The 23,734-nt window shown below is 45.1% G+C and overlaps 1 protein-coding gene and 1 pseudogene across 1 annotated transcript; one reads left to right on the top strand and one right to left on the bottom strand.

Moving 5' to 3' along the window:
- Positions 1–1,220: 1,220 nt before the first annotated feature.
- Positions 1,221–8,164, bottom strand: LOC135505206 (RING finger protein unkempt homolog; annotated as a pseudogene).
- Positions 8,165–20,851: 12,687 nt separating this feature from the next.
- On the top strand, positions 20,852–23,170 carry LOC135505207 (histone H3.3A). The gene is made up of 4 exons (XM_064924369.1): positions 20,852–20,960; positions 21,873–22,006; positions 22,132–22,285; positions 22,388–23,170. Exons 2-4 carry the CDS (start codon positions 21,879–21,881, stop codon positions 22,514–22,516), a joined length of 411 nt encoding a protein of 136 aa, XP_064780441.1. The 5' UTR covers positions 20,852–20,960; positions 21,873–21,878; the 3' UTR covers positions 22,517–23,170.
- Positions 23,171–23,734: the final 564 nt, after the last annotated feature.

Below are 23,734 nucleotides of genomic sequence, written 5' to 3' on the forward strand. Positions count from 1 at the left end.
GACTAGAAGTCTCGTGAGCAAAAACTACTAGAACTACTGACTTTTGCCTTCACCTCTCTAGAAAAAAAGCATGAACATTCTATGAAAAATAGAAAATATTTTCCATTTTAACTGTAAAAAAAAACAAAGGAATTGTACTGCAGCAGTCTTCAGCGGTGGTCCCTATCGCCTCGATCACACCGACAAGGTACTTGTGGAAAATAGTACGCAGCATCATCTGGATGTGTGTACAACAACAGTTCAACCTTCTGCTACCATTTCTGTCCATCCATCTATGCATACTGTTTGACTCATACAATGGATAAATCAAATGTATATTACCTCAGCGAACGCACCGTAACTTCCTCTACAACGCAATTCTGCAAGGCAAACGAAGCGTTCCATTAAATGTACTCCTGGAGTGCCAAAACTTAATGACGCTGTCGGTGTGATCGAGACATTAGGCCGTAGCATCATGGAACAGAGGCCAAGCGTGCCCTTAACTGACTCTGAGTCAGTTGTGTGGTTTAGTTCGTAATGGTGAAAGTCAGGTCTGTAGTTAGTAGTTATAGTATAGTTGTTTTTGTAGTTATAGTATAGTTGTTTTTGTAGTTATAGTATAGTTGTTATAGTAGTTATAGTATAGTTGTTATAGTATAGTTATAGTATAGTAGTTATAGTATAGTTATAGTATAGTTGTTTTAGTAGTTATAGTATAGTTGTTTTAGTATAGTTATTTTAGTAGTTATAGTATAGTTGTTATAGTATAGTTATAGTATAGTTGTTTTAGTAGTTATAGTATAGTTGTTTTAGTAGTTATAGTATAGTTGTTATAGTAGTTATAGTATAGTTATAGTATAGTAGTCATAGTATAGTTATTTTAGTAGTTATAGTATAGTTGTTATAGTAGTTATAGTATAGTTGTTATAGTATAGTTGTTATAGTATAGTAGTTATAGTATAGTTATTGTAGTATAGTTATAGTATCGTTGTTATAGTAGTTATAGTATAGTTATAGTATAGTTATAGTATAGTTGTTTTAGTTGTTATAGTAGTTATAGTATAGTTGTTATAGTATAGTTGTTATAGTATAGTAGTTATAGTATAGTTATTGTAGTATAGTTATAGTATCATTGTTATAGTAGTTATAGTATAGTTATAGTAGTTATAGTATAGTTGTTATAGTAGTTTTTATAGTTTATAGTATAGTTATAGTATAGTTATAGTAGTTATAGTATAGTTGTTTTAGTTGTTATAGTAGTTGTTATAGTAGTTATAGTATAGTTATAGTATAGTTATAGTATAGTTATAGTATAGTTATAGTATAGTTATAGTATAGTTTCTGCATTCAACAATGTGAAACAGCAAGACAACAAGACAATGAGACAACGACAAGCTGGCTGAAGCAGCAACATACACCCTGACCAATAATGTGTAATTATATAACTGAACAAAAATATATATTCAACATGCAACAATTTCTAAGATTTTACTCAGTTACAGTTGATATAAGGAAATCAGTAAATTGAAATAAATTAATTTACGCCCTCATCTATGGATTTCACATGACTGGACAAGGGTCCACCCACTTGGCAGCCAGATCCAACCACTGAGGAGCCAGGCCCAGCCAATCAGAAAGAGTTTTTCCACATAAAAGGGCAGAAATACTCCTCAGTTTCATCAGCTGGTCTCAGACGATCCCACAGGTGAAGAACCCGGATGTGGAGGTCCTGGGCTGACGTGGTTACACGTGGTCTGCGGTTGTGAGGCCAGTTGGACATGCTGCCAAATGACGTTGGAGGTGGCTTATGGTAGAGAAATTAACATTCAATTCTCTGGCCACAGCTCTGGTGGTAATTCCCACAGTCAGCATGCCAATTGCACGCTCCCGCAACTTTAGCCATCTGTGGCATTGTGTGACAAAACCACACATTTTAGAGTGGCCTTTTATTGTCCCCAGCACAAGGTGCACCTGTGTAATGATCATGTTGTTTAATCAGCACTTTGATATGCCACACCTGTGAATGGATTATCTTGGAAAAGGAGAAATGTCGTAAACAAAGGAGAAGTGACGTAAACACAGTGCACATATTGAGAGAGAAAAACTTTTTGTGCATATGGAAAATGTCCAGGATCTTTTATTTCAGTTCATGAAACATGGAACCAACACTTTACATGTTGCATTTATATTTGCTCAATATAGTTTGCTAGAAGCTGGTTGTTTTGACAACAATAAAAAGGTACCCGTTTGCTGAGATGGTACGCCATTTCTCTGTTGCATTGCTCCATGGCAAAACTCTTCTGTTCGGCCTGGTCTTCCCTCTCGTAGCCCGGTGCCCAACCGTACCCCCCCCTCTAGCCCAGGGGGAGAGGGGTTCGCTTCCCACACACACGTCCTCACACAGCGACAGCACCTTCCCTAATAGGCCCTGCTCTGCCACACACAACCCCCCTAACGGGGGGAACGGCCCTCCAGACAGAGACCCAGACCTCCCACCTCAGCCCCCAGGACTGGGACATCCCTCATGGGCAGGGTAAGGGTCCAGCGGGCCTGGTGGGGAGCTGGGGGTCTGAAACAAGGGTTCTTCACTGATATGGGGCTCTGGGGGACAGGAGGAGAAAAAGAGTAGATAACTTACTTACTATCATTATAAACTGAGTGATTCAAGTCCTGAATGCTGATTGGCTGACAGCTGTGATATATCAGGCCTTATACAATTTACTGCTTTAATTCCATTAGGTAACCAGTTTATTGTAGCAATAAGGCACCTCGAGGGTTTGTGATTTTTGGCCAATATACCACGGCCAAGGGCTGTGTCAAAGCGCTCCCCGTTGCGTCGTGCTTAAGAACAGCCCTTAGCCGTGGTATATTGGCCATATACCACACACCCTCTGGCCTTATTGCTTAATCATACCACGATTATGGGGTTGTCGTAAGACACTTACTGTTGTCTAGGTGTGCGAAGGCAGAGAAGGGGCCTCTGGGGCAGCTGCCACACTGCTGCATGTCATTACACTTGGTGGATTTATAAATCTGGAGGGGAACATCAGACAAACAGTCACTGAACATAGAGTTCTGTCTCGTGTTAAGCAAATGGAGTTAACTGGCACAATCCTGCCAGCGCTACAAACGGACGACGTAGTTATGATTTGAGATGAGGATGGAGCTCAACACGTACCTCGGGGTGAAACTGCTGCTCGCTGCGTGTGTGGAAGTACTGGCAACCCTCTTCACCCTCACACTTACTGGGGTCTCCCCACTCCTCACTGTGCTTGACCGCTGGGCACGGCAGCGCTCTGGAGAGAGAGAGAACAAACTGAGGGTTTATAAGTCATATGACCTGTTTCTGTCAAATGGATGTGTCTATGTTTTCTACCTGTGTTTGTGTGCACTACTCCTCATGTTTCTACCTGTGTTTGTGTGGACTACTCCTCATGTTTCTACCTGTGTTTGTGTGGACTACTCCTCCTGTTTCTACCTGTGTTTGTGTGGACTACTCCTCATGTTTGTACCTGTGTTTGTGTGCACTACTCCTCCTGTTTGTGTTTGTGTGGACTACTCCTCCTGTTTGTACCTGTGTTTGTGTGCACTACTCCTCCTGTTTGTACCTGTGTTTGTGTGCACTACTCCTCCTGTTTGTGTTTGTGTGGACTACTCCTCCTGTTTCTACCTGTGTTTGTCTGGACTCCTCCTGTTTGTACCTGTGTTTGTGTTTGTGTGCACTACTCCTCCTGTTTGTACCTGTGTTTGTGTGCACTACTCCTCCTGTTTGTACCTGTGTTTGTGTGGACTACTCCTCCTGTTTGTACCTGTGTTTGTCTGGACTCCTCCTGTTTGTACCTGTGTTTGTGTTTGTGTGCACTACTCCTCCTGTTTGTACCTGTGTTTGTGTGCACTACTCCTCCTGTTTGTACCTGTGTTTGTGTGCACTACTCCTCCTGTTTGTACCTGTGTTTGTGTGCACTACTCCTCCTGTTTGTACCTGTGTTTGTGTGCACTACTCCTCCTGTTTGTACCTGTGTTTGTGTGGACTCCTCCTCCTGTTTGTACCTGTGTTTGTGTTTGTGTGGACTACTCCTCATGTTTGTACCTGTGTTTGTGTGCACTACTCCTCCTGTTTGTACCTGTGTTTGTGTTTGTGTGGACTACTACCTGTGTTTGTGTGCACTCCTCATGTTTGTACCTGTGTTTGTGTGGACTACTCCTCCTGTTTGTACCTGTGTTTGTGTGCACTACTCCTCCTGTTTGTACCTGTGTTTGTGTGGACTACTCCTCCTGTTTGTACTTCTACCTGTTTTGTGTTTGTGTGCACCTCCTCCTGTTTGTACCTGTGTTTGTGTGCACTACTCCTCCTGTTTGTACCTGTGTTTGTGTGGACTACTCCTCCTGTTTGTACCTGTGTTTGTGTGCACTACTCCTCCTGTTTGTACCTGTGTTTGTGTTTGTGTGGACTACTCCTCATGTTTGTACCTGTGTTTGTGTGGACTACTCCTCCTGTTTGTACCTGTGTTTGTGTGCACTACTCCTCCTGCTTCTACCTGTGTTTGTGTTTGTGTGCACTACTCCTCCTGTTTGTACCTGTATTTGTGTGCACTACTCCTCCTGCTTCTACCTGTGTTTGTGTTTGTGTGCACTACTCCTCCTGTTTGTACCTGTGTTTGTGTGCACTACTCCTCCTGTTTGTACCTGTGTTTGTGTGCACTACTCCTCCTGTTTGTACCTGTGTTTGTGTGCACTACTCCTCCTGCTTCTACCTGTGTTTGTGTGGACTACTCCTCCTGTTTGTACCTGTGTTTGTGTGCACTACTCCTCCTGTTTGTACCTGTATTTGTGTGCACTACTCCTCCTGTTTGTACCTGTGTTTGTGTGCACTACTCCTCCTGTTTGTACCTGTGTTTGTGTGGACTACTCCTCCTGTTTGTACCTGTGTTTGTGTGCACTACTCCTGTTTGTACCTGTGTTTGTATTTGTGTGCACTCCTCCTCCTGTTTGTACCTGTGTTTGTGTGCACTACTCCTCCTGCTTCTACCTGTGTTTGTGTTTGTGTGGACTACTCCTCCTGTTTGTACCTGTGTTTGTGTTTGTGTGGACTACTCCTCCTGTTTGTACCTGTGTTTGTGTGGACTACTCCTCCTGTTTGTACCTGTGTTTGTGTGCACTACTCCTCCTGCTTCTACCTGTGTTTGTGTTTGTGTGGACTACTCCTCCTGTTTGTGTTTGTGTGGACTACTCCTCATGTTTGTACCTGTGTTTGTGTGGACTACTCCTCATGTTTGTGTTTGTGTTTGTGTGGACTACTCCTCATGTTTGTACCTGTGTTTGTGTGGACTACTCCTCATGTTTGTACCTGTGTTTGTGTGGACTACTCCTCATGTTTCTACCTGTGTTTGTGTTTGTGTGGACTACTCCTCCTGTTTGTACCTGTGTTTGTGTGGACTACTCCTCCTGTTTGTACCTGTGTTTGTGTGGACTACTCCTCCTGTTTGTACCTGTGTTTGTGTGGACTCCTCCTCCTGTTTGTACCTGTGTTTGTGTGGACTCCTCCTCCTGTTTGTACCTGTGTTTGTGTGGACTCCTCCTCCTGTTTGTACCTGTGTTTGTGTGGACTACTCCTCCTGTTTGTACCTGTGTTTGTGTGGACTACTCCTCATGTTTGTACCTGTATTTGTGTGCACTACTCCTCCTGCTTCTACCTGTGTTTGTGTTTGTGTGCACTACTCCTCCTGTTTGTACCTGTGTTTGTGTTTGTGTGGACTACTCCTCATGTTTGTACCTGTGTTTGTGTTTGTGTGCACTACTCCTCATGTTTGTACCTGTGTTTGTGTTTGTGTGCACTACTCCTGTTTGTACCTGTGTTTGTGTTTGTGTTTACTACGCCTCCTGTCTTTGCTGTTGTGGTAGTAGGGACAGGCGTAACCTTGGCGACACAGACGAGGAGGTTTTTTTACGCAGATCTGTCTTGTAGTGGGACAACACATAGTTGTTATCTACAGAGAGAGGAGAGAGAGGGGAATGTAATTAGCATTGGAATCATGGCCTTCATATAGAATCTTCCTAGATCAGTTAAAAGATGTGTATTGTGTGTATAGCCGTACTCTGCCAACGGGGTTCCTCACTCAAGATCTTCTCAATGAGGGCGGTACTAGTCACCAGCCCGTCTCCTCCTCCTCCCTCTGCAGCCCCCGACCCCCCCCTGAGACTCCATCACCTGCACCTCCCTTGAGAGGGGGCGAGGGACGTCATGGCAACGAGACCAGTTAGAAACAGAACAATGAAACAGACAAAAGAGCCTGGACTACAAGATTGAGAGACCCTGTCTCTGGCTTTGGGTCATTATATTTGTATGACGCGTCTCCACTCTACCTGACGTCGTAGACGGGACATCGTAGGTCATGTGATCCGTGTGCGAAGGCGCAGTGGGAGCCGTTCTTACCGCAGTGACCCTTCCCGTCCGTCTCGTGGATACAGGAGTCCGTCTTATAGTACCTCAGATGATCCCGCCGCTCTGTCTCGCCTGTCGTACCATGCAGAAACGGACATCTGGAAATCACACCGTTGAGAGATACAATTATTTTTTTTAAACATACAGGGGTGAAAAACAATTTACACATCTTGATGGGTCAGGTGATATTGGCTCAGAGCCACCATCTTCATCATTAGCATCGCCCCTGTGTGTGTTAATGGGCTAGGTGTGAGTAAGTGATGTGTTAGCACTTCCCCTGATCTGACTGAGTTATGGGGAGAGTGGTGTTGCTTTCAGCAGCAAAGCACTGCAGTCAACAGCCATCACTTCAGCTATTCACCGGGATGGTTACAGGTGCTAGAATCGTTAGTGGGTGCATCCTCTCACCTCATTGATAAACAGTAACCTCAATCTGAAAATAAATCCCAATCCCAGGTGCTTTACTACGCAATGTAGAGCATGTTCAGTATATATTCATGTCGGGAACTCAAGGATTGACCATTATTTTGCCCCAAAAACATTGTTTTTTGTTGATTAAAAGAAGAGTGTCTCTGTCTGAGTACCAATACATGAAATCAATTTTTTAAATCCTTGGTGCCCACCCAGCACACAGACAAACACTCTCTCCCTCTCTCTCTGACACACACACACTCACTCGTCCGCATCAGGGCAGGTTCCTGTGCTCTCGTCGTATTTGGTACAGTAGACGTCTGGGCTGTAGTTGAAGGTTCCGTCCCGCCTGCGGATGGGTCAGCGGCGCTGGTTCAGGAAGTGCCAATGGAAGCAGGAAAAGGGTCGGTGCTGGCTACACTTGTGCTGAACGATCAGAGAACACTGTTCTGTCCTGAACTCCTTCAGACACCTGCATAGAGGGGGGAGGGGCAGAGAGGGAAAGACAGGTTGCCGGTGGTGATTGATTAATGAGTAGTGTATTAGTGTATGTCTTATATTTGACACCAAACGATAACTATAGCAAGCTGCAGGAGTCATAGCAACTTATGTTGCTCTCTTACTCTCTCAAAAAAAACAGACACACACAAAGATAATTTATGAACCAATTGTAGGTCATTAGACCAACCATTAAATCAAATCTTATTCGAGTCTTACATTGTAATTGTATTGCATATTATAATATCCAGACACAAAATGTTAACTCAGGTCAACTCTACATATGGATAACACTGACAGCTCCCCAAACAGTCCACCTCTGCCTATCCAAAACATACCAACTCAGTCACCAGTAGGCCTCTAGAACGGGTACACATTCATCCAAACCTGAGATAACTGAGAGAATACTTTAATTCAAATCCGACAGGATCAACTGACCAAATTCTCTTAACCTCAGTGGTGTTTTGGTATGTTTACTTACACACGTGAAGTTGAGTGTGTCTATATGTGGTCTACGTACGTGTAGTGTTGAGGTTTCTCAAGGTAGTGCGTGCAGGACGTTGGCAGGAGACGTCGTGCCTCCTGCGGGCGAGGAGGAGGAAGGTCCACCGGTGGTCGTAGTCACCGACGAGGACAGGGGTTGTATATGTGTTTGACATAATTTTCCTCTTTCTAGCCTTCCTACCCGTGTCCTGTATCCAGTGTGCGACGAAGTCCGCATTCTTTACTGTTGTATGCTTGCGCCTGGTACCAGGAAGTGTAAGCAAAGATACAGTACCACAGATCGAACCAGACATTTCACCGGATGTATAAATGTGAAGCGTTCGGGTGGCGTTTCCACTCACTACCAAATCTCTGACGAGAGGAAGCCCAGTGGACGGCAGTGGGAAAAGAGCGAGCAAGATTTTCTTCTATGATATACTGGCGGTCCGCAAACAAACGTTTAAAGTGTATGCCGCCACCTACTGTGCTGGAGTGTAATCACGATTTACAACATTTCTAAAACCTCTTACCTAACAGTACTGAGAAAATAAAAAAGAGCCCTACTAACTTCTAATAGACCCTCCCCCATTCCAAAAATCGCTTCCAAACCTCTCCAACCCTGTTCTACCTCAATGACCCTACACTTCAATCTTTCCCTCTCTTCAACATACTTACAACAATATAACAACACATGCTCCACCATTTCATCGACCAAACACTCCATGCACAAACCATTCACGTGCTTGCCAACCAGATGTAATGATGAGTTCAATGTACAATGTCCTAAGCACAATTGAGCAAACACAACATCTTCCTTCCTAATCTGACCTTTGAATCTTGGTCCACCGACCTTTCTTCGAAGGGCATGTAAGTGCCGGCTCTTGGGCTCAGAGTCCCATCTCTTCTCCCGCACATGTATCAAAAATGTCTCTAATCTTACATTTGGCCTCACCTCCAGCCAGTGGAAGACTAATATAAATTGTATATTGTTTCAAAACTCTTTTGGCTAACTGGTCAATAATATAATTCTCTTCAACACGTGAATGTGCTGGAACACAGCAGAATCTCACTACGACACCCAGTCTCTCAATTCTCCATAATAACATTGATACCTCCAATAGTACGTGACTCCTATGAGATTTACCAGATGATAAACTATTCAATAGAGACAGAGAATCTGAGCATCCTATAATTCTAACAGGTTGTACGTCCTCCACCCACTGGAGGGCAACTATTATCGCCAGCAGTTCAACTGAGTACACTGACAACAACTCTGTTAGTCTTCTACATATCTGCACATCAAATTCCAGAATGTAAACGCCTGCTCCTGTATGCCCACTATCTGTGTCCTTGGATCCATTTTTGAAAAGTGGTAGAAAAGCATAAAAACTTCTACCAATGTAATTGTCAACCAGTTTCCCTTCATCATTGACTTCTGACCAATCTTTCCTTTTCTCTACCAAGGTCAGATCAACAACGGGATCTGGGAGTAACCATGGAGGAACATCCCCTATCAACACAGAATGGCCAACCTCCAGCTCCCTCAAACCACTCTCATCAGCAAGCTTTCCAACTGTCCAACCAAAACCACTGCCTTGTCTACTAGCATATTCCCAACAGTCATCTAGAACAGTAACAGTGGGATAATATACATAGCCCACCTATATTTTAGCCCAAACAACTACCTCTTTCCCTGCTGTATTTAATTTTTTTATTTTGCTCCTTTGCACCCCATTATTTTTATTTCTACTTTGCACATTCTTCCATTGCAAATCTACCATTCCAGTGTTTTACTTGCTATATTGTATTTACTTTGCCACCATGGCCTTTTTTTGCCTTTACCTCCCTTATCTCACCTCATTTGCTCACATCGTATATAGACTTGTTTATACTGTATTATTGACTGTATGTTTGTTTTACTACATGTGTAACTCTGTGTCGTTGTATGTGTCGAACTGCTTTGCTTTATCTTGGCCAGGTCGCAATTGTAAATGAGAACTTGTTCTCAACTTGCCTCAAATCAAATCAAATTTTATTTGTCACATACACATGGTTAGCAGATGTTAATGCGAGTGTAGCGAAATGCTTGTGCTTCTAGTTCCGACAATGCAGTAATAACCAACAAGTAATCTAACTAACAATTCCTAATCTACTGTCTTATACACAGTGTAAGGGGATAAAGAATATGTACATAAGGATATATGAGTGAGTGATGGTACAGAGCAGCATAGGCAAGATACAGTAGATGGTATCGAGTACAGTATATACATGTGAGATGAATATGTAAACAAAGTGGCATAGTTAAAGTGGCTAGTGATACATGTATTACATAAGGATGCAGTCGATGATATAGAGTACAGTATATAGGTATGCATATGAGATGAATAATGTAGGGTAAGTAACATTATATAAGGTAGCATTGTTTAAAGTGGCTAGTGATATATTTACAACATTTCCCATCAATTCCCATTATTAAAGTGGCTGGAGTTGAGTCAGTGTCAGTGTGTAGGCAGCAGCCACTCAATGTTAGTGGTGGCTGTTTAACAGTCTGATGGCCTTGAGATAGAAGTTGTTTTTCAGTCTCTTGGTCCCAGCTTTGATGCACCTGTACTGACCTCACCTTCTGGATGATAGCGGGGTGAACAGGCAGTGGCTCGGGTGGTAGATGTCCTTGATGATCTTTATGGCCTTCCTGTAACATCGGGTGGTGTAGGTGTCCTGGAGGGCAGGTAGTTTGCCCCCGATGATGCGTTGTGCAGACCTCACTACCCTCTGGAGAGCCTTACGGTTGAGGGCGGAGCAGTTGCCGTACCAGGCGGTGATACAGCCCGCCAGGATGCTCTCGATTGTGCCTCTGTAGAAGTTTGTGAGTGCTTTTGGTGACAAGCCGAATTTCTTCAGCCTCCTGAGGTTGAAGAGGTGCTGCTGCGCCTTCTTCACGATGCTGTCTGTGTGAGTGGACCAATTCAGTTTGTCTGTGATGTATATGCCGAGGAACTTAAAACTTGCTACTCTCTCCACTACTGTTCCATCGATGTGGATAGGGGGGTGTTCCCTCTGCTATTTCCTGAAGTCCACAATCATCTCCATAGTTTTGTTGACGTTGAGTGTGAGGTTATTTTCCTGACACCACACTCCGAGGGCCCTCACCTCCTCCCTGTAGGCCGTCTCGTCGTTGTTGGTAATCAAGCCTACCACTGTTGTGTCGTCCGCAAACTTGATGATTGAGTTGGAGGCGTGCGTGGCCACGCAGTCGTGGGTGAACAGGGAGTACAGGAGAGGGCTCAGAACGCACCCTTGTGGGGCCCCAGTGTTGAGGATCAGCGGGGAGGAGATGTTGTTACCTACCCTCACCACCTGGGGGCGGCCCGTCAGGAAGTCCAGTACCCAGTTGCACAGGGCGGGGTCGAGACCCAGGGTCTCGAGCTTGATGACGAGCTTGGAGGGTACTATGGTGTTGAATGCCGAGCTGTTGTCGATGAACAGCATTCTCACATAGGTATTCCTCTTGTCCAGATGGGTTAGGGCAGTGTGCAGTGTGGTTGAGATTGCATCGTCTGTGGACCTATTTGAGCGGTAAGCAAATTGGAGTGGGTCTAGGGAGTCAGGTAGGGTGGAGGTGATATGGTCCTTGACTAGTCTCTCAAAGCACTTCATGATGACGGAAGTGAGTGCTACGGGGCGGTAGTCGTTTAGCTCAGTTACCTTAGCTTTCTTGGGAACAGGAACGATGGTGGCCCTCTTGAAGCATGTGGGAACAGCAGACTGGTATAGGGATTGATTGAATATGTCCGTAAACACACCAGCCAGCTGGTCTGCGCATGCTCTGAGGGCGCGGCTGGGGATGCCGTCTGGGCCTGCAGCCTTGCGAGGGTTAACACGTTTAAACATTTTACTCACCTCGGCTGCAGTGAAGGAGAGACCGCATTTATCCGTTGCAGGCAGTGTCAGTGGCACTGTATTGTCCTCAAAGCGGGCAAAAAAGTTATTTAGTCTGCCTGGGAGCAAGACATCCTGGTACGTGACTGGGCTGGATTTCTTCCTGTAGTCCGTGATTGACTGTAGACCCTGCCACATGCCTACCTGGTTAAATAAAGGTGAAATAAATAAATAAAAATAAAGACACTAGTCATTACTTCTTTCATGACCAGAGATTTTTCAACTTCATCGCTCACCTTTTCTAATGCATCCAAAGTAGCTCTACCTTTACGGAATCCACTTTGACATTGACCCAATAAACCTCTATGTTCCAAGAAATCATGACAATCTATTTATTGTCATATTTTCCATCAGTTTACACAAGTTAAAGGTCAGTGCTATTGGTCTATAACTATCAGCACCATGAAGGGTCCTTTACCAGGCTTAACATGAGGTCATATTACTGCACGTTACCAACCAGAAGGTATAACCCCCTCACTCCAAAGCATATTAAATAATCCCAGGAGAACATGCATGACCTCATCATGTTGATGCTTAAACATTACATAGCACAAGTGATCATGACCTGGGGCTGTATATCCACACCCTATTAAGGCTAAACGCATCTCATGTGTGGTAAAAACAGCATCCAAAGAAGAGTCAACAGTATCCCTTTTCTTATACACACTAACATGAGTATTTAAAATCTCCACACCTGCGTTGCTTGTGTACTTCATCCAAAGTTGCCATGTAACCTAGAAAATGTCTTCCCCAACAAGTCAGCTTTTTCTTCATCACTTACAGACATTTTTGGACCCACAACCAAATCTGGAATTCGAGAGGACCTGCTTCTTCCAGTCATCTTCTTCAACATTGTAACAGCTTTCTTCTGTTGAAGGAGGAGCGGACCAAAATGCAGCGTAATGGTTACTCATGTTTATTGAATGAAAGTAGACTAGACGTGAAATAACTGAACATGAACAAAAAAACAACAGACGGAACCGTGAAAAAACTATACAGCCTGTTTTTTTTATAAAAATGTATTTATTATCTTCAATACCATTCATTCTTTACAACTCATAATTTACATACATACTCAAATAATGGTATTTTAATTAAAATAATTAAACTAAACATAAACCCCAAACAAAACCTCAGGGGAGCATCTTCCCTCCCCGTCACCCTACAAAATACCTTTCCCTATCTCCCCGTCCCTAATCTCCTTACAAATCTAAATGACACCCAGCCCTAAACCCCCCTTCCACCTCTCCCGAGCAGCATGCTGCCCCCACTTCCTCTCCTCCCTCTTCATCCTCCCCCTCAAATCTCCTTCCACTCTCCTCACTATCCCTTCCACCCCCCAATCTCTCCCTGTCTTCACCATGTACTGCCTTGCTTCCCACAGCCCCCGTTTAAAGAGACTCATGAGAAGCCAGAGCAGAAACCTGTCCCTATCCGTCCCTCTCGCTCTCCCTACACCCCTCTCTAACCTGGCCCACGTCAATACAAAATCCCCCTTTACCAAACCTAACAACACCCGTGCCCTAGCCCATACTACTCCGGCAAAGGCACAGTCCCAAAAGACATGGTGCACAGTCTCCTCCCTGCCACAAGAGGATCTTGGACAGGTGGGGGATTGCACTAAACTAAACCGGTACAAGATGGAACGTACCGGCAAACACTTATGAAGGCTCAACCAATTCAGGTCCTTGAGCCTGTTGTCCAGACCCCGCGCCTGCACTCCCTCCCAGACCACTTCCGAGATGCCTACTACAGGCGCCCGACTCTCTGCCTTTCTGACCTCCTCGTACAGGTGCCTGTGATCTAAACCTACTCGGGCAACTTCAACCTCTGGGTGCGCACGCAGCCACTTGGCCGCATGACCAAAGTGCCACGGCAGCTGTTCCGCCCAAGGACCCGTGTTAGACCACACCATTATGCTTCTCGCCTGATACGAGAAAAATACCCGCAGGAGGTAACCGGACGGGTGTATCACTGGCTGAGCAAGCTCCCTTAACAAGAAAGAAACAACAATTGCATCCAGCTTGAGGGGGAAATGTGGTACCCCCCTACCTCCCTCCCCGATGGGACAGATCATGCGTGCCCTGGCGACCCACTCGCACCTGCCACTCCACATAAACTGAAACACAAGCCTCACTAGAGGCCTCCTCAGACAAGCCGGCAATGGGTAGATGTATGCCAAATACAAAAGAGACGGCAACACATCCACCTTTAGGACCAGGACTTTGCCCATAAAAGACAAATACCTAGCTTTCCACATTGCTAGCTTCCTCTGTACCACTGCGATACGCATGTTCCAGTTTAGCGTCGCTGAGCCGGAGGTCTCAAAATGGACCCCGAGAATCCTCAGGGCCCCCTCACAGAGAGATAACCCCCCAGGCACATCCGTTCTACCGCGCCATCTTCCGAAAAACTTGACGGAAGACTTTGCATGGTTCAGAACTGCTCCCGACGCTCGAGTGAAATCCCCAAAGAAGGCAAGGGACCTTGTCAGGCACGAGTCCTTGCACAACAGCAAGGAAGTGTTGTCGGCGTACTGCGTCATCTTAACACGCAGCCCACCACTTCCAGGGATCAGCAAACCTTCCACCCCTGTGTCTGCCCTAATGGCAGCCCCCAGAGGATCCATGTACAGAACGAAGAGGAGAGCCGAGAGTGGGCACCCCTGCCTGACCCCAGACGAGAGGTCAAAAACGTCACCCAAGTGACTATTTACACTAACTCGGCACCCCGCTCCGACATATAATGTACGAATCCATCCTATAAACTTCTCCCCAAATCCTAATCGACCTAACACTCTGAATAAAAAGGATCTATTCACGCGATCGAAGGCTTTCGCCTGATCTAGCGCTGCTACCATAAAAGGCAGTCCTCTATCTTCAACCCAAGCGATGGAGTCCCTGATTAACTGTAGGTTCCATCTAATAGAGCGGCCCTCTACCCCGCACGTCTGATCCTCATGAATGACGTAGGGAAGGGCTGTGCGCAACCGGTCTGCTAAAACCTTTGCAAGTAGCTTGTAATCTACACACAGCATGGTCAACGGCCGCCAGTTGCCAAGGTCTGTTACTTCCCCCTTCTTATATAAAAGTGACAGCACACCAACAGCCATTGATCCCCCCGGGACCCCCGTCTCAAGGATGGCCTTCAAGACTTCAAGGACCACTGGTCCAAGTATACCCCAAAACTTGAGATAAAACTCAGCCGGCAGCCCATCCATCCCAGGCACCTTCCCTTTTCCCATCCTCCTAAGAGCGCTCTCAACCTCTTCTAGTGAGATCTGGGCCTCCATCACTTCTCTAATGTCCTCCGGCAACCGCCTGGACAAGTGTTCTAAAAACACATTTCCCTGCTCTACATCTATTTCCCTTTCCTTAAATAAACCTTGGAAATGATCAGTTGTCACCCTGACCATATCCTCTGGTTCTCTAACTATACTACCATTTTCTTCCCTAACACCATGCATTACCTTCCTACTCCGTCTTGCCCTAACCAACTTAAAGAACATAGCAGAACAAGTCTCATTATGTTCTAGAAAGCCACTATGCGCACGCTCCAGGAAAGCTCGAGCCTTCCGCTCCTGCAATTCCCTGAGCTGCGCCTTTAGGGTTGAGGAGCTCTCCCAGTCAAACGACCCGCCGAGGTTGCCTGCCTCGTATTCGTGTTCAATTAACCTTTGGATACGATCCACCTCCCTCCTCTCATCCCTTTTTTCCCTCTTGCAATACCCTATTATAAAAGCCCTAATCCTCACCTTAACTAATTCCCACCACTCTAACACCCCCTCGCACATGGACCGGAGGCCCTCAAGCCTCCTAAAGAAACCATAAAACCCGTCAACAAAAGCCTGCTCCTCCAGCACATCCCGATCTAGCTTCCAGTACCCCCTACCAAAGAGGCAGACTGGCGACCCCACCTGCAGGAGCACCCCGTCGTGATCCGAAAAGAAAACAGGCAACAGCCGCCCAGACAACTTTCCCAAAGACCTGGGTACAAAAATATAGTCGAGCCTCCGCTCAACCCCCCTGGAGTTACGCCATGTAGGACCGTCCATTTTCGGAGTAGTGTGCAGACCACCATCTACCAGACCATGGCAAGCCATTAGCCTGGCAATGGCGCCTGCACTGCTATCCCCCCCTCTTCCTAAATCTGTATTAAAATCCCCCCCTATCACTAATTTCCTATTTGTGACACACAGGGGCGTCAGACAGTCCACCATCTACCTCCTGTCTGTCACCACCTGTGGCCCATACACCACCACTAATCTAAATTTACAATCCCTTATCGTGACATCCACCCCTATAACCCTCCCCTGCATTACCACAAAAGAATCTTCCACTGTTACCTCCCTGTGCCCACACAAAATCCCTACTCCCGATGAGTGCACCCCCCCAACACCCCAAACCGACTCCCCCTTGCCCCACTCCCTCTTAAACCTACTAACATCCCCTCCATCCCTCAGGTGCACCTCCTGTAAAAAAAACAAAAATCAAACCCCACACCCTCCAAATAACTAAAAACCGCCCTCCTCTTAACAATATCCCTTAAACCCCTTACATTTAAACTTACAAAAGTAAAATTAGACTCCATGAAAAATTACAAACATTTAATACACTCAAATTCCAAACCCAGACAGAAAAAAAACAAAAACAGGAGACTCACCCGATGCTCCCCTGCTCCATATCTACCGGTGAGAACACCATCCGTAATCCCGACATCCCCCCCTCTTCCTCCATCACACCATCCCAGGATGCAGGAATAGTGTTTGGCTCCGGGGTGCCCTGCACCCTGGGTCTACCCCCACAATCCTCCCCCTCCCCAGTGTTGCAGCTGGTTTGGAAAAAATTTGGGGAGGCTGAGTCCCCAAACAAAAAAACTCCCCACCACCCAGTCCTGAGTCTTGTTAGGTGTGTCCCCACCCAAACGAGGTTGAGGGCCTGGGGAAACCAGCAGCAACCCAGAGGTTTCTCCCACCCCCATCACTCTCTTGGCCATCCCCTCCCCCTCGCTGTCGGCCAATCGCACCCTCCTCTTCATTCTCTTCTTTGGTGATGGCGGCAGTGGAGAGATACCACCCTCCCCCCCGCCAGCTCCTCCACCATACCCCTCATCTCTTCCATCAGGGCACGTTCCCCCCAGTCCACTTGCTCTTCCACCGTCTCCTTCTCCACCACTCCTCCCTCGCTTTCTTCTCTCTCATGCTCCTCCACTCAGTTGCCTTCTTCCGCCTCTTTTCCTGGTTCTCCTACTCCCGTGCCTTCCGTTTCCTTCTCTCTTCCATCCGTCGCTTCTTGCTTCTCCTCCTTCCTTGCGGCCTTCCCCTCTGGACTTGTACTCTTGTCATGAGGCGTGCTTCCTTCCCCTCCTCTTCTTCCCCCATCCCCCGCTCCTGCTCCCCCCCCAGCCGCAGACGCATATGACCTCTGACGGGCCGACGGGCCGACGAGCCACACCCATGGCACGTCTTAGGCTTGTCACAATCCCTCGCCTCGTGATCCTCAGATCCACAAAATCTGCATTTTCTCATGCTGCACGAGGCGAAAATGTGTCCGTAGGCCATACAGCGCCTGCAAAATGGGGGCTGGCGTGCATAAAACAACGTCCCCTGTCAGCCCCAAGGGAGAACATAGCAGGAGGATGGAGGTAGCCACCATGTCCCTTTGGGTCCTCCCTGAGGAGGGCCTGGAAGCCTCTCCTCCCATTCCAAAACCCAAGGGAGTCTTTGAGGTGCCTAGCTGAGGAGACGTTATCCATGTATCTCCCCAGAAAGGCCCTCACCTCTTCGTCCTTAACGTAAGGGTTGTAAATGTTGACAGTTACAACCCTAAAGTTATTCTTCGCCAGGCTTGTTATTTCGTAGTGGCACATCGGCCTCTCACCTCCCACTGCTCTTGCCCTTCTCAGGATATCATTGTGTTTTTCCTCTGTATGTAGTGCCACGTCGTATGCTCCCTCCAACGAGTTGCCTTGGAAACAAAACACGTCCTTCACCGTCAGCTTTAGAATCCCCATCAATATTATCCTTCCAAAAGATTCCCGTCCTAAAGGCTCCAACTCCTTTTCCTTCCAAGCAAAACGAATCGTGTTGGCCAGCCCAATCCCAGGGACCAACCGTGTTGATGTATTTAGCACCATCTCCGCAAGGAGAATGGCGCTCGTTCTCTTCTCTTCCAAAACAAGAAAAAAAGAAAATCCAAAGTGACCGAGCCTATCTGGTGAAACTACACAGAGACAGGAACAATCACCCACAAAACACTCAAAGAATATGGCTGCCTAAATATGGTTCCCAATCAGAGACAACGATAATCACCTGACTCTGATTGAGAACAGGCAGCCATAGACTATGCTATACACCCACAAAACCCCAAGATGAAAACACACCACAAATAACCCATGTCACACCCTGGCCTTACCCCATAAATGAAGATAAACATAATATATTTCGACCAGGGCGTGACAAACATAGACAATCTTTCCCGAATAGCCGCAAGTGCACTCTTCAGTCTACCAAGGAACCACCTTCTGTTTTCTTACTTACTTCACTCACTGGTACATATAAATTAATGTAAATTCCCAGCACTCAAAACTCAGAGAGGTCACAGAGGCAGCACATACTGTACATACACCCAGCCTCACTAGAAGACAACTCTCCAAAAGACTTTAATTAAGCAATGATCACCAAACTTTTCACAGTTTGCTTAATGAAATCACTATCTTCAGAATGTCTGGAATATCTGGAATAGTAACATCAGAGTTCACAGTACACCAAATCAGGAAATGATCGCTTCCAACTGTAGAATCATTCCGTTCCATTCACCTATAGATGCAATAGAGTTAGAGGCCAGTTGTGAGGTCCAGGCAGGATGTAGTCCCTCGAACAACATCACCTCTTGTACCACATCCATCATGAAGACATACTAATGCTCTTGTTTTCATCATATCTTCAACAATAGAACCATTAGCTTCCCCATAAACTATTATGTGTATTAAAGTCACCGCACTGTATCTCTCTCGAGCCCATTTCTCCTGATATTTCATCAAACATCGCTACGGATAGTTGACACGAGTTGTAAAAATGTTGTACCTTAATATTACTACCTGCACTGTAGACTTCCACCATCACACGTTCATATTCAGATGGGACAGGTATATTACGATATACAAGACCTTCCCTTAGGAACGTAGCACAACCACCACCCTGTCCAGTTGATCTATCAGATCTGATAACCAGGAATAATACAATCAAGATGTGGTATAAGCCACGTTTCTTGAACACATATGTCATCAGGTTTGATCTCTAAATCAATCACATATTTCTTAAACTCCTGGCTGTTAGCAATAAGGCTTCTGGCATTCCTCTGAAGGATAACAAAAACCTTAACTCTAATTGTCATCATATTGAGACATTCCATCATTAGTATAATTTGGAGTCAACATTTCAACAGTCTCGCAGCCTCTGCATACGAGACATTATGAGTGATTTTATACCTTTGGGCCTCTCTAGCCTCTTTATGTACCTGGCATCCACCAAATGCTGCTCTGTGTTCCCCCCACAATTGCAACAATTAACCTTGACATTGTTCCCACATTCACCGTAATCATGTTCCCCTCCACACTTGGCACATCTTTTCTTTCCTTCGCACAGAGCCGCTACATGTTCCACTCTTTGGCATTTAAAACACTTTAATTGGAGGTGGGACTTACACTCAAACAGTGAAACGTAGGAAGCACATCTGTACTTTCTTCAGTAAAATCTTCTCTTAATAGTACTGACAGGCTTTCACTAGTCTGCCCCTCATTCTCAGTGAACAGTCGTTTGGCTTCAACCACTATGCCCCAATCTACATTTTATTGTATATCATCTATGGACAAAGATAATGGAACCCCAGAAATGTTCACCCGAAGCTCAAGGGACACGACTATGGAGTGAGATGGATTTTGGCCGACATTATTCAAATTTTCCAATTGATAAAACATTTTGATGTCAATTCAGTTTTAGGCTCCCAAAACTATAATCTGTTACAAACAGAGTGAATTTACTAGATTTTACCCTTTGCCAAAGTTTTTTTTAAAGAAAAAGAAGAAGTGTTGTTTAGGAGTGCAAGGGCGAATTGAGTTACTGCCCTAATTTGTTCCCATTGGAAACGAAAGGCTGTGATCTATCTTGGGTTAGTTATACAGATCTTTGACAGTCAAATGATGGGGTTTGCTAAGAGCTATGGAACATGTAGTTCAATAATGTCTTGTCCCCTTTGCTTTGAAGTTGCAGTGTGTGGAGTAGTCAGAAATATCATTTTAATATGAAACCAGTGTCTTTATTCTATGGAGAATACATAACGTTGTACTTCTGATGCAAACATACGAAAAGTGTGCTGCTCTGTGCAAACAAAAATAACAACATTACAGGCTTTTCCGTGTGTGGTCATAAACTGTTACAAAACATCCCTAAAATAACATTTCTAAACAGAGAATTTGAGAACAGAAAACCACAATGTTGTGAACAACATACAGACATCCAAGTGAAAATTATATTAGGGAGAAATGACTGTACAAATGTCGTTCGAAGGTCGGGGGGGGAAACATATATTTTATTGCAGTCATGTCTTCTCGGCCAAACAGCATTCACGATCTTACTCAGACAGCCATGACCATATCGACACTCACTGTCTGATACTGTGTAATCTTATAAACTAATTGATAATGCAGAGTAATCTAATTGATACAACAACAATCCTGGTCATTCACGAGCAATATGATCACGATACCATGGAAAAACAATCATTGCACTCTAACTAGGATGTCCTTCAAGTCACAGAATTGTTAAAACATGTTGAGAACATGTTTCAGAAGAGCATTTTGTTGAAACAACAATGTTTATATATTTTCTGCAATATTTTCAACCTAACTATTTCGCGATAATATTTCGGTCGCTCTGATTGGATACAGAGGACAGAAAATAACCAATGGGATGTTTGATTTTGTTAACCAATGAGTGAGCCAGTTTGACTGACTTTTTAACCAATGGTCTTACGAGTTTCTCGTTCTCAACCAACCGTCTTTAGAAATCGGTTAGTTGACGTCATGAGAAAGTATAAAAATGGATTCATCGCGGTTTTCCATTAATCGCGTTGTGTGTCTCAAAGAAGAGGAGTTAGGGTCTGCTGGTCTACCTGTTAAAGTTTTGGAATAATCCAACAGTTACCATACGGTGAGTAACTTTTGCTTTTTTTCTTCTTTGATAGCGTTTTTTTCCATTCGTGAATAGTTGAAATAGCAATCGGTTGACCTCCCAAATGAGTTGTCTGTACCGTTTAAATATATCTAGAACAATAGCAATCCCAACCGCGATATGTGATATGGCTGCCTGCTAACGGTAGCTAACTAAATACCTCTACGGATATGTGTAGCCTAGTTGTATTATGCCACCTTTTTCGCCGTGTTTTTTAATTAGCAGCTTTCACTCTTCCTTGACTTTCCGGCATTGACTCAAACAGCGTGGGGTTTCGATTTCTGTTTCTCGCTAACGTTAGCCGTAGTGCTAACGCTAGGTCAGTCGTCGGTCAGAAGTTGTAGCTAATATCAGTTCTCCTTTTCGTATTAAAACAATTGTTTATTTCTTTCTGATCTGGGCTTTTTTCCTCCACGGTGCCTAAGTACGAGTGGACAAACTGTCGTTAGCACAATATTCACGATACGTCTTATTCTTTCGATGTATGCTGTTTTCGTGCCCCGCTCAAACGAACAAAGACTGCAGTACAATGTCTGCTATGTTGGCAACTGGGCCGAGGCAGCAGGCTGCAAGGCGGTGCTCATAATCCAGCGCGACTGGAACCGACCAAGCGCCTCCCAGCGGGGCCTTTACGTTCGCGGTGGGGGAGGGGAATATTGAAACGATTGTTATAAAGGACGCTAAATTGTTTCAGTTATTGCAATTGTCTATCAAAATATATGTGGGGTTAACAGTTGGCTGCAATGTTTAAGCGTTTCTGTTTGTTTTGTAGAAAACAATTTTGTCTTTTTTTTTAAGCCGCTTTTTCCCATCGACAGCGATCGACAATGTAATGTCTCACTTTGAAGGCATTTGAAAAAAAATCGGACTGTATATATTTTTTCCCCCTAGTGAGAAATGGCTCGTACCAAGCAGACCGCCCGTAAGTCCACCGGAGGAAAGGCGCCAAGGAAGCAGCTCGCCACAAAGGCGGCCAGGAAAAGTGCGCCATCCACTGGAGGAGTGAAGAAGCCCCATCGTTACAGGTACTTAGAGCAGTGCAACCTGTTTTCACAACATGTTTGTTTACATAGATGTAACCTGAAGGAAGTGTCACGAACAGGTTTAGTTATAGCATGAATACTTAACGTTTTACTGTTCTGTTTCCCAGGCCAGGAACAGTGGCTCTGAGGGAGATCCGTCGTTATCAGAAGTCTACTGAGCTGCTGATCCGCAAGCTGCCTTTCCAGCGTCTGGTGAGAGAAATCGCACAGGACTTCAAGACGGACCTGCGTTTCCAGAGTGCTGCCATTGGTGCCCTTCAGGTAAAATCCCCAGACTGCTGGTTAGTCTGAAGGCTAATGGATGGAGTGAACAGGAACTCTATTTTATTAATCTCATAACTTGTCCCCTCTTCTCTCCACCAGGAGGCCAGCGAAGCGTACCTGGTCGGTCTGTTTGAGGATACCAACCTGTGCGCCATCCACGCCAAGCGTGTCACCATTATGCCCAAAGATATCCAGCTGGCCCGCAGGATAAGGGGAGAGAGGGCCTAAATGGTACTCAACCTCCTGCTCCAGACACACAATTCTATTTATCTCACTTAACCATTTTGTGAATTTTAAACATTGTTATTTCTTGGTTTTTCTTTTTGTAATGTATTTTAGAATGTGGTAACGATCAGATATGGTTAGTGTGCAGATAGGACGATCGGCTTGCCTTCAATTGCAAATGAGGCTTGTTTTTATCTTAGAGGATAGAAAGATTTACATGACTGTCACCCTGTTGACTTCGGTCAGGTGGCTTCACATGTTAACTGGCTCATTTAGGGTGACAGTAATACATACTCTAGATGACAGAGCCTTTGTGGTTGGGAGGGGGGGTTATGAGGTGAAAGGAGTCAGCTCTTTACATCAGCTTCCGGGGTGGTGTGTCAGGGTCTCATCTATTTCCACCCTTTGTCTCAGCAGTCTGCCAGCATGTCTTGCACAACAGTTCACTCCTAGCACTCCATAATGGTGTCAGGAGGATTGTCTATGCAGTTACTCCTCCTGACACTGTCAGGGATGGCCAGGAGGATGACCAAGACTCTGTATATTCTGGACTGTTTTTTACAATGTTATTTTTCCAACATGCAACAAACCTTGGCAGCTACATTTAATATTTATGAGTGTCACATTGTCTTTCTATTAAATGTGTTTACAAGTAAATGCTTGTTTGGTTTTCATTATCTACTAGGTGCTTTTACAGGAAAGTCCTTTTTAAAGTACCACATCTTAATTCTATTAGCTATACTTGGAAGACAACTTGCTGTGAAGTTCTTGACATTTTAAAGTTCATGCATCCAGTTTGTCATGCACCACTGAGCTTAAAATGTAGTAGGTGAAAACCAGGATTAAGTGTGCTTAAAATTGAAAGCCCTTCCCATCCTAAAATTACATTTTCCTGGCCTCAATGCACTAGGAACTAAAAATACCAGAGCTATTAAATGGTTATTGTGTACAATGCAGTTTGACGCAATGCTAGCTCTGAGCACCACATGGCAGGATCCTGTCATGTTTCTTTGGCATCACAAACAGCCACTGCACTCTGAAAACTGCTCTCCACCAATGGGAATAGACTTGTGCCGGCTCAGTATCCGTCATCGCTGCCCAAGATAACGACTGACTTGCCTAGATAACTACAGCGCGAGCACTAAGTAGCTTTGAAAGGCTGGCAGTGGCTCACAGCCCAGAAACCCTAGGCTCATTCAAATTCACATACCGCCTGACCAG

Source organism: Oncorhynchus masou, chromosome 18, assembly GCF_036934945.1.
Source record: "Oncorhynchus masou masou isolate Uvic2021 chromosome 18, UVic_Omas_1.1, whole genome shotgun sequence".
Classification (NCBI taxonomy): Eukaryota; Metazoa; Chordata; class Actinopteri; order Salmoniformes; family Salmonidae; genus Oncorhynchus; species Oncorhynchus masou.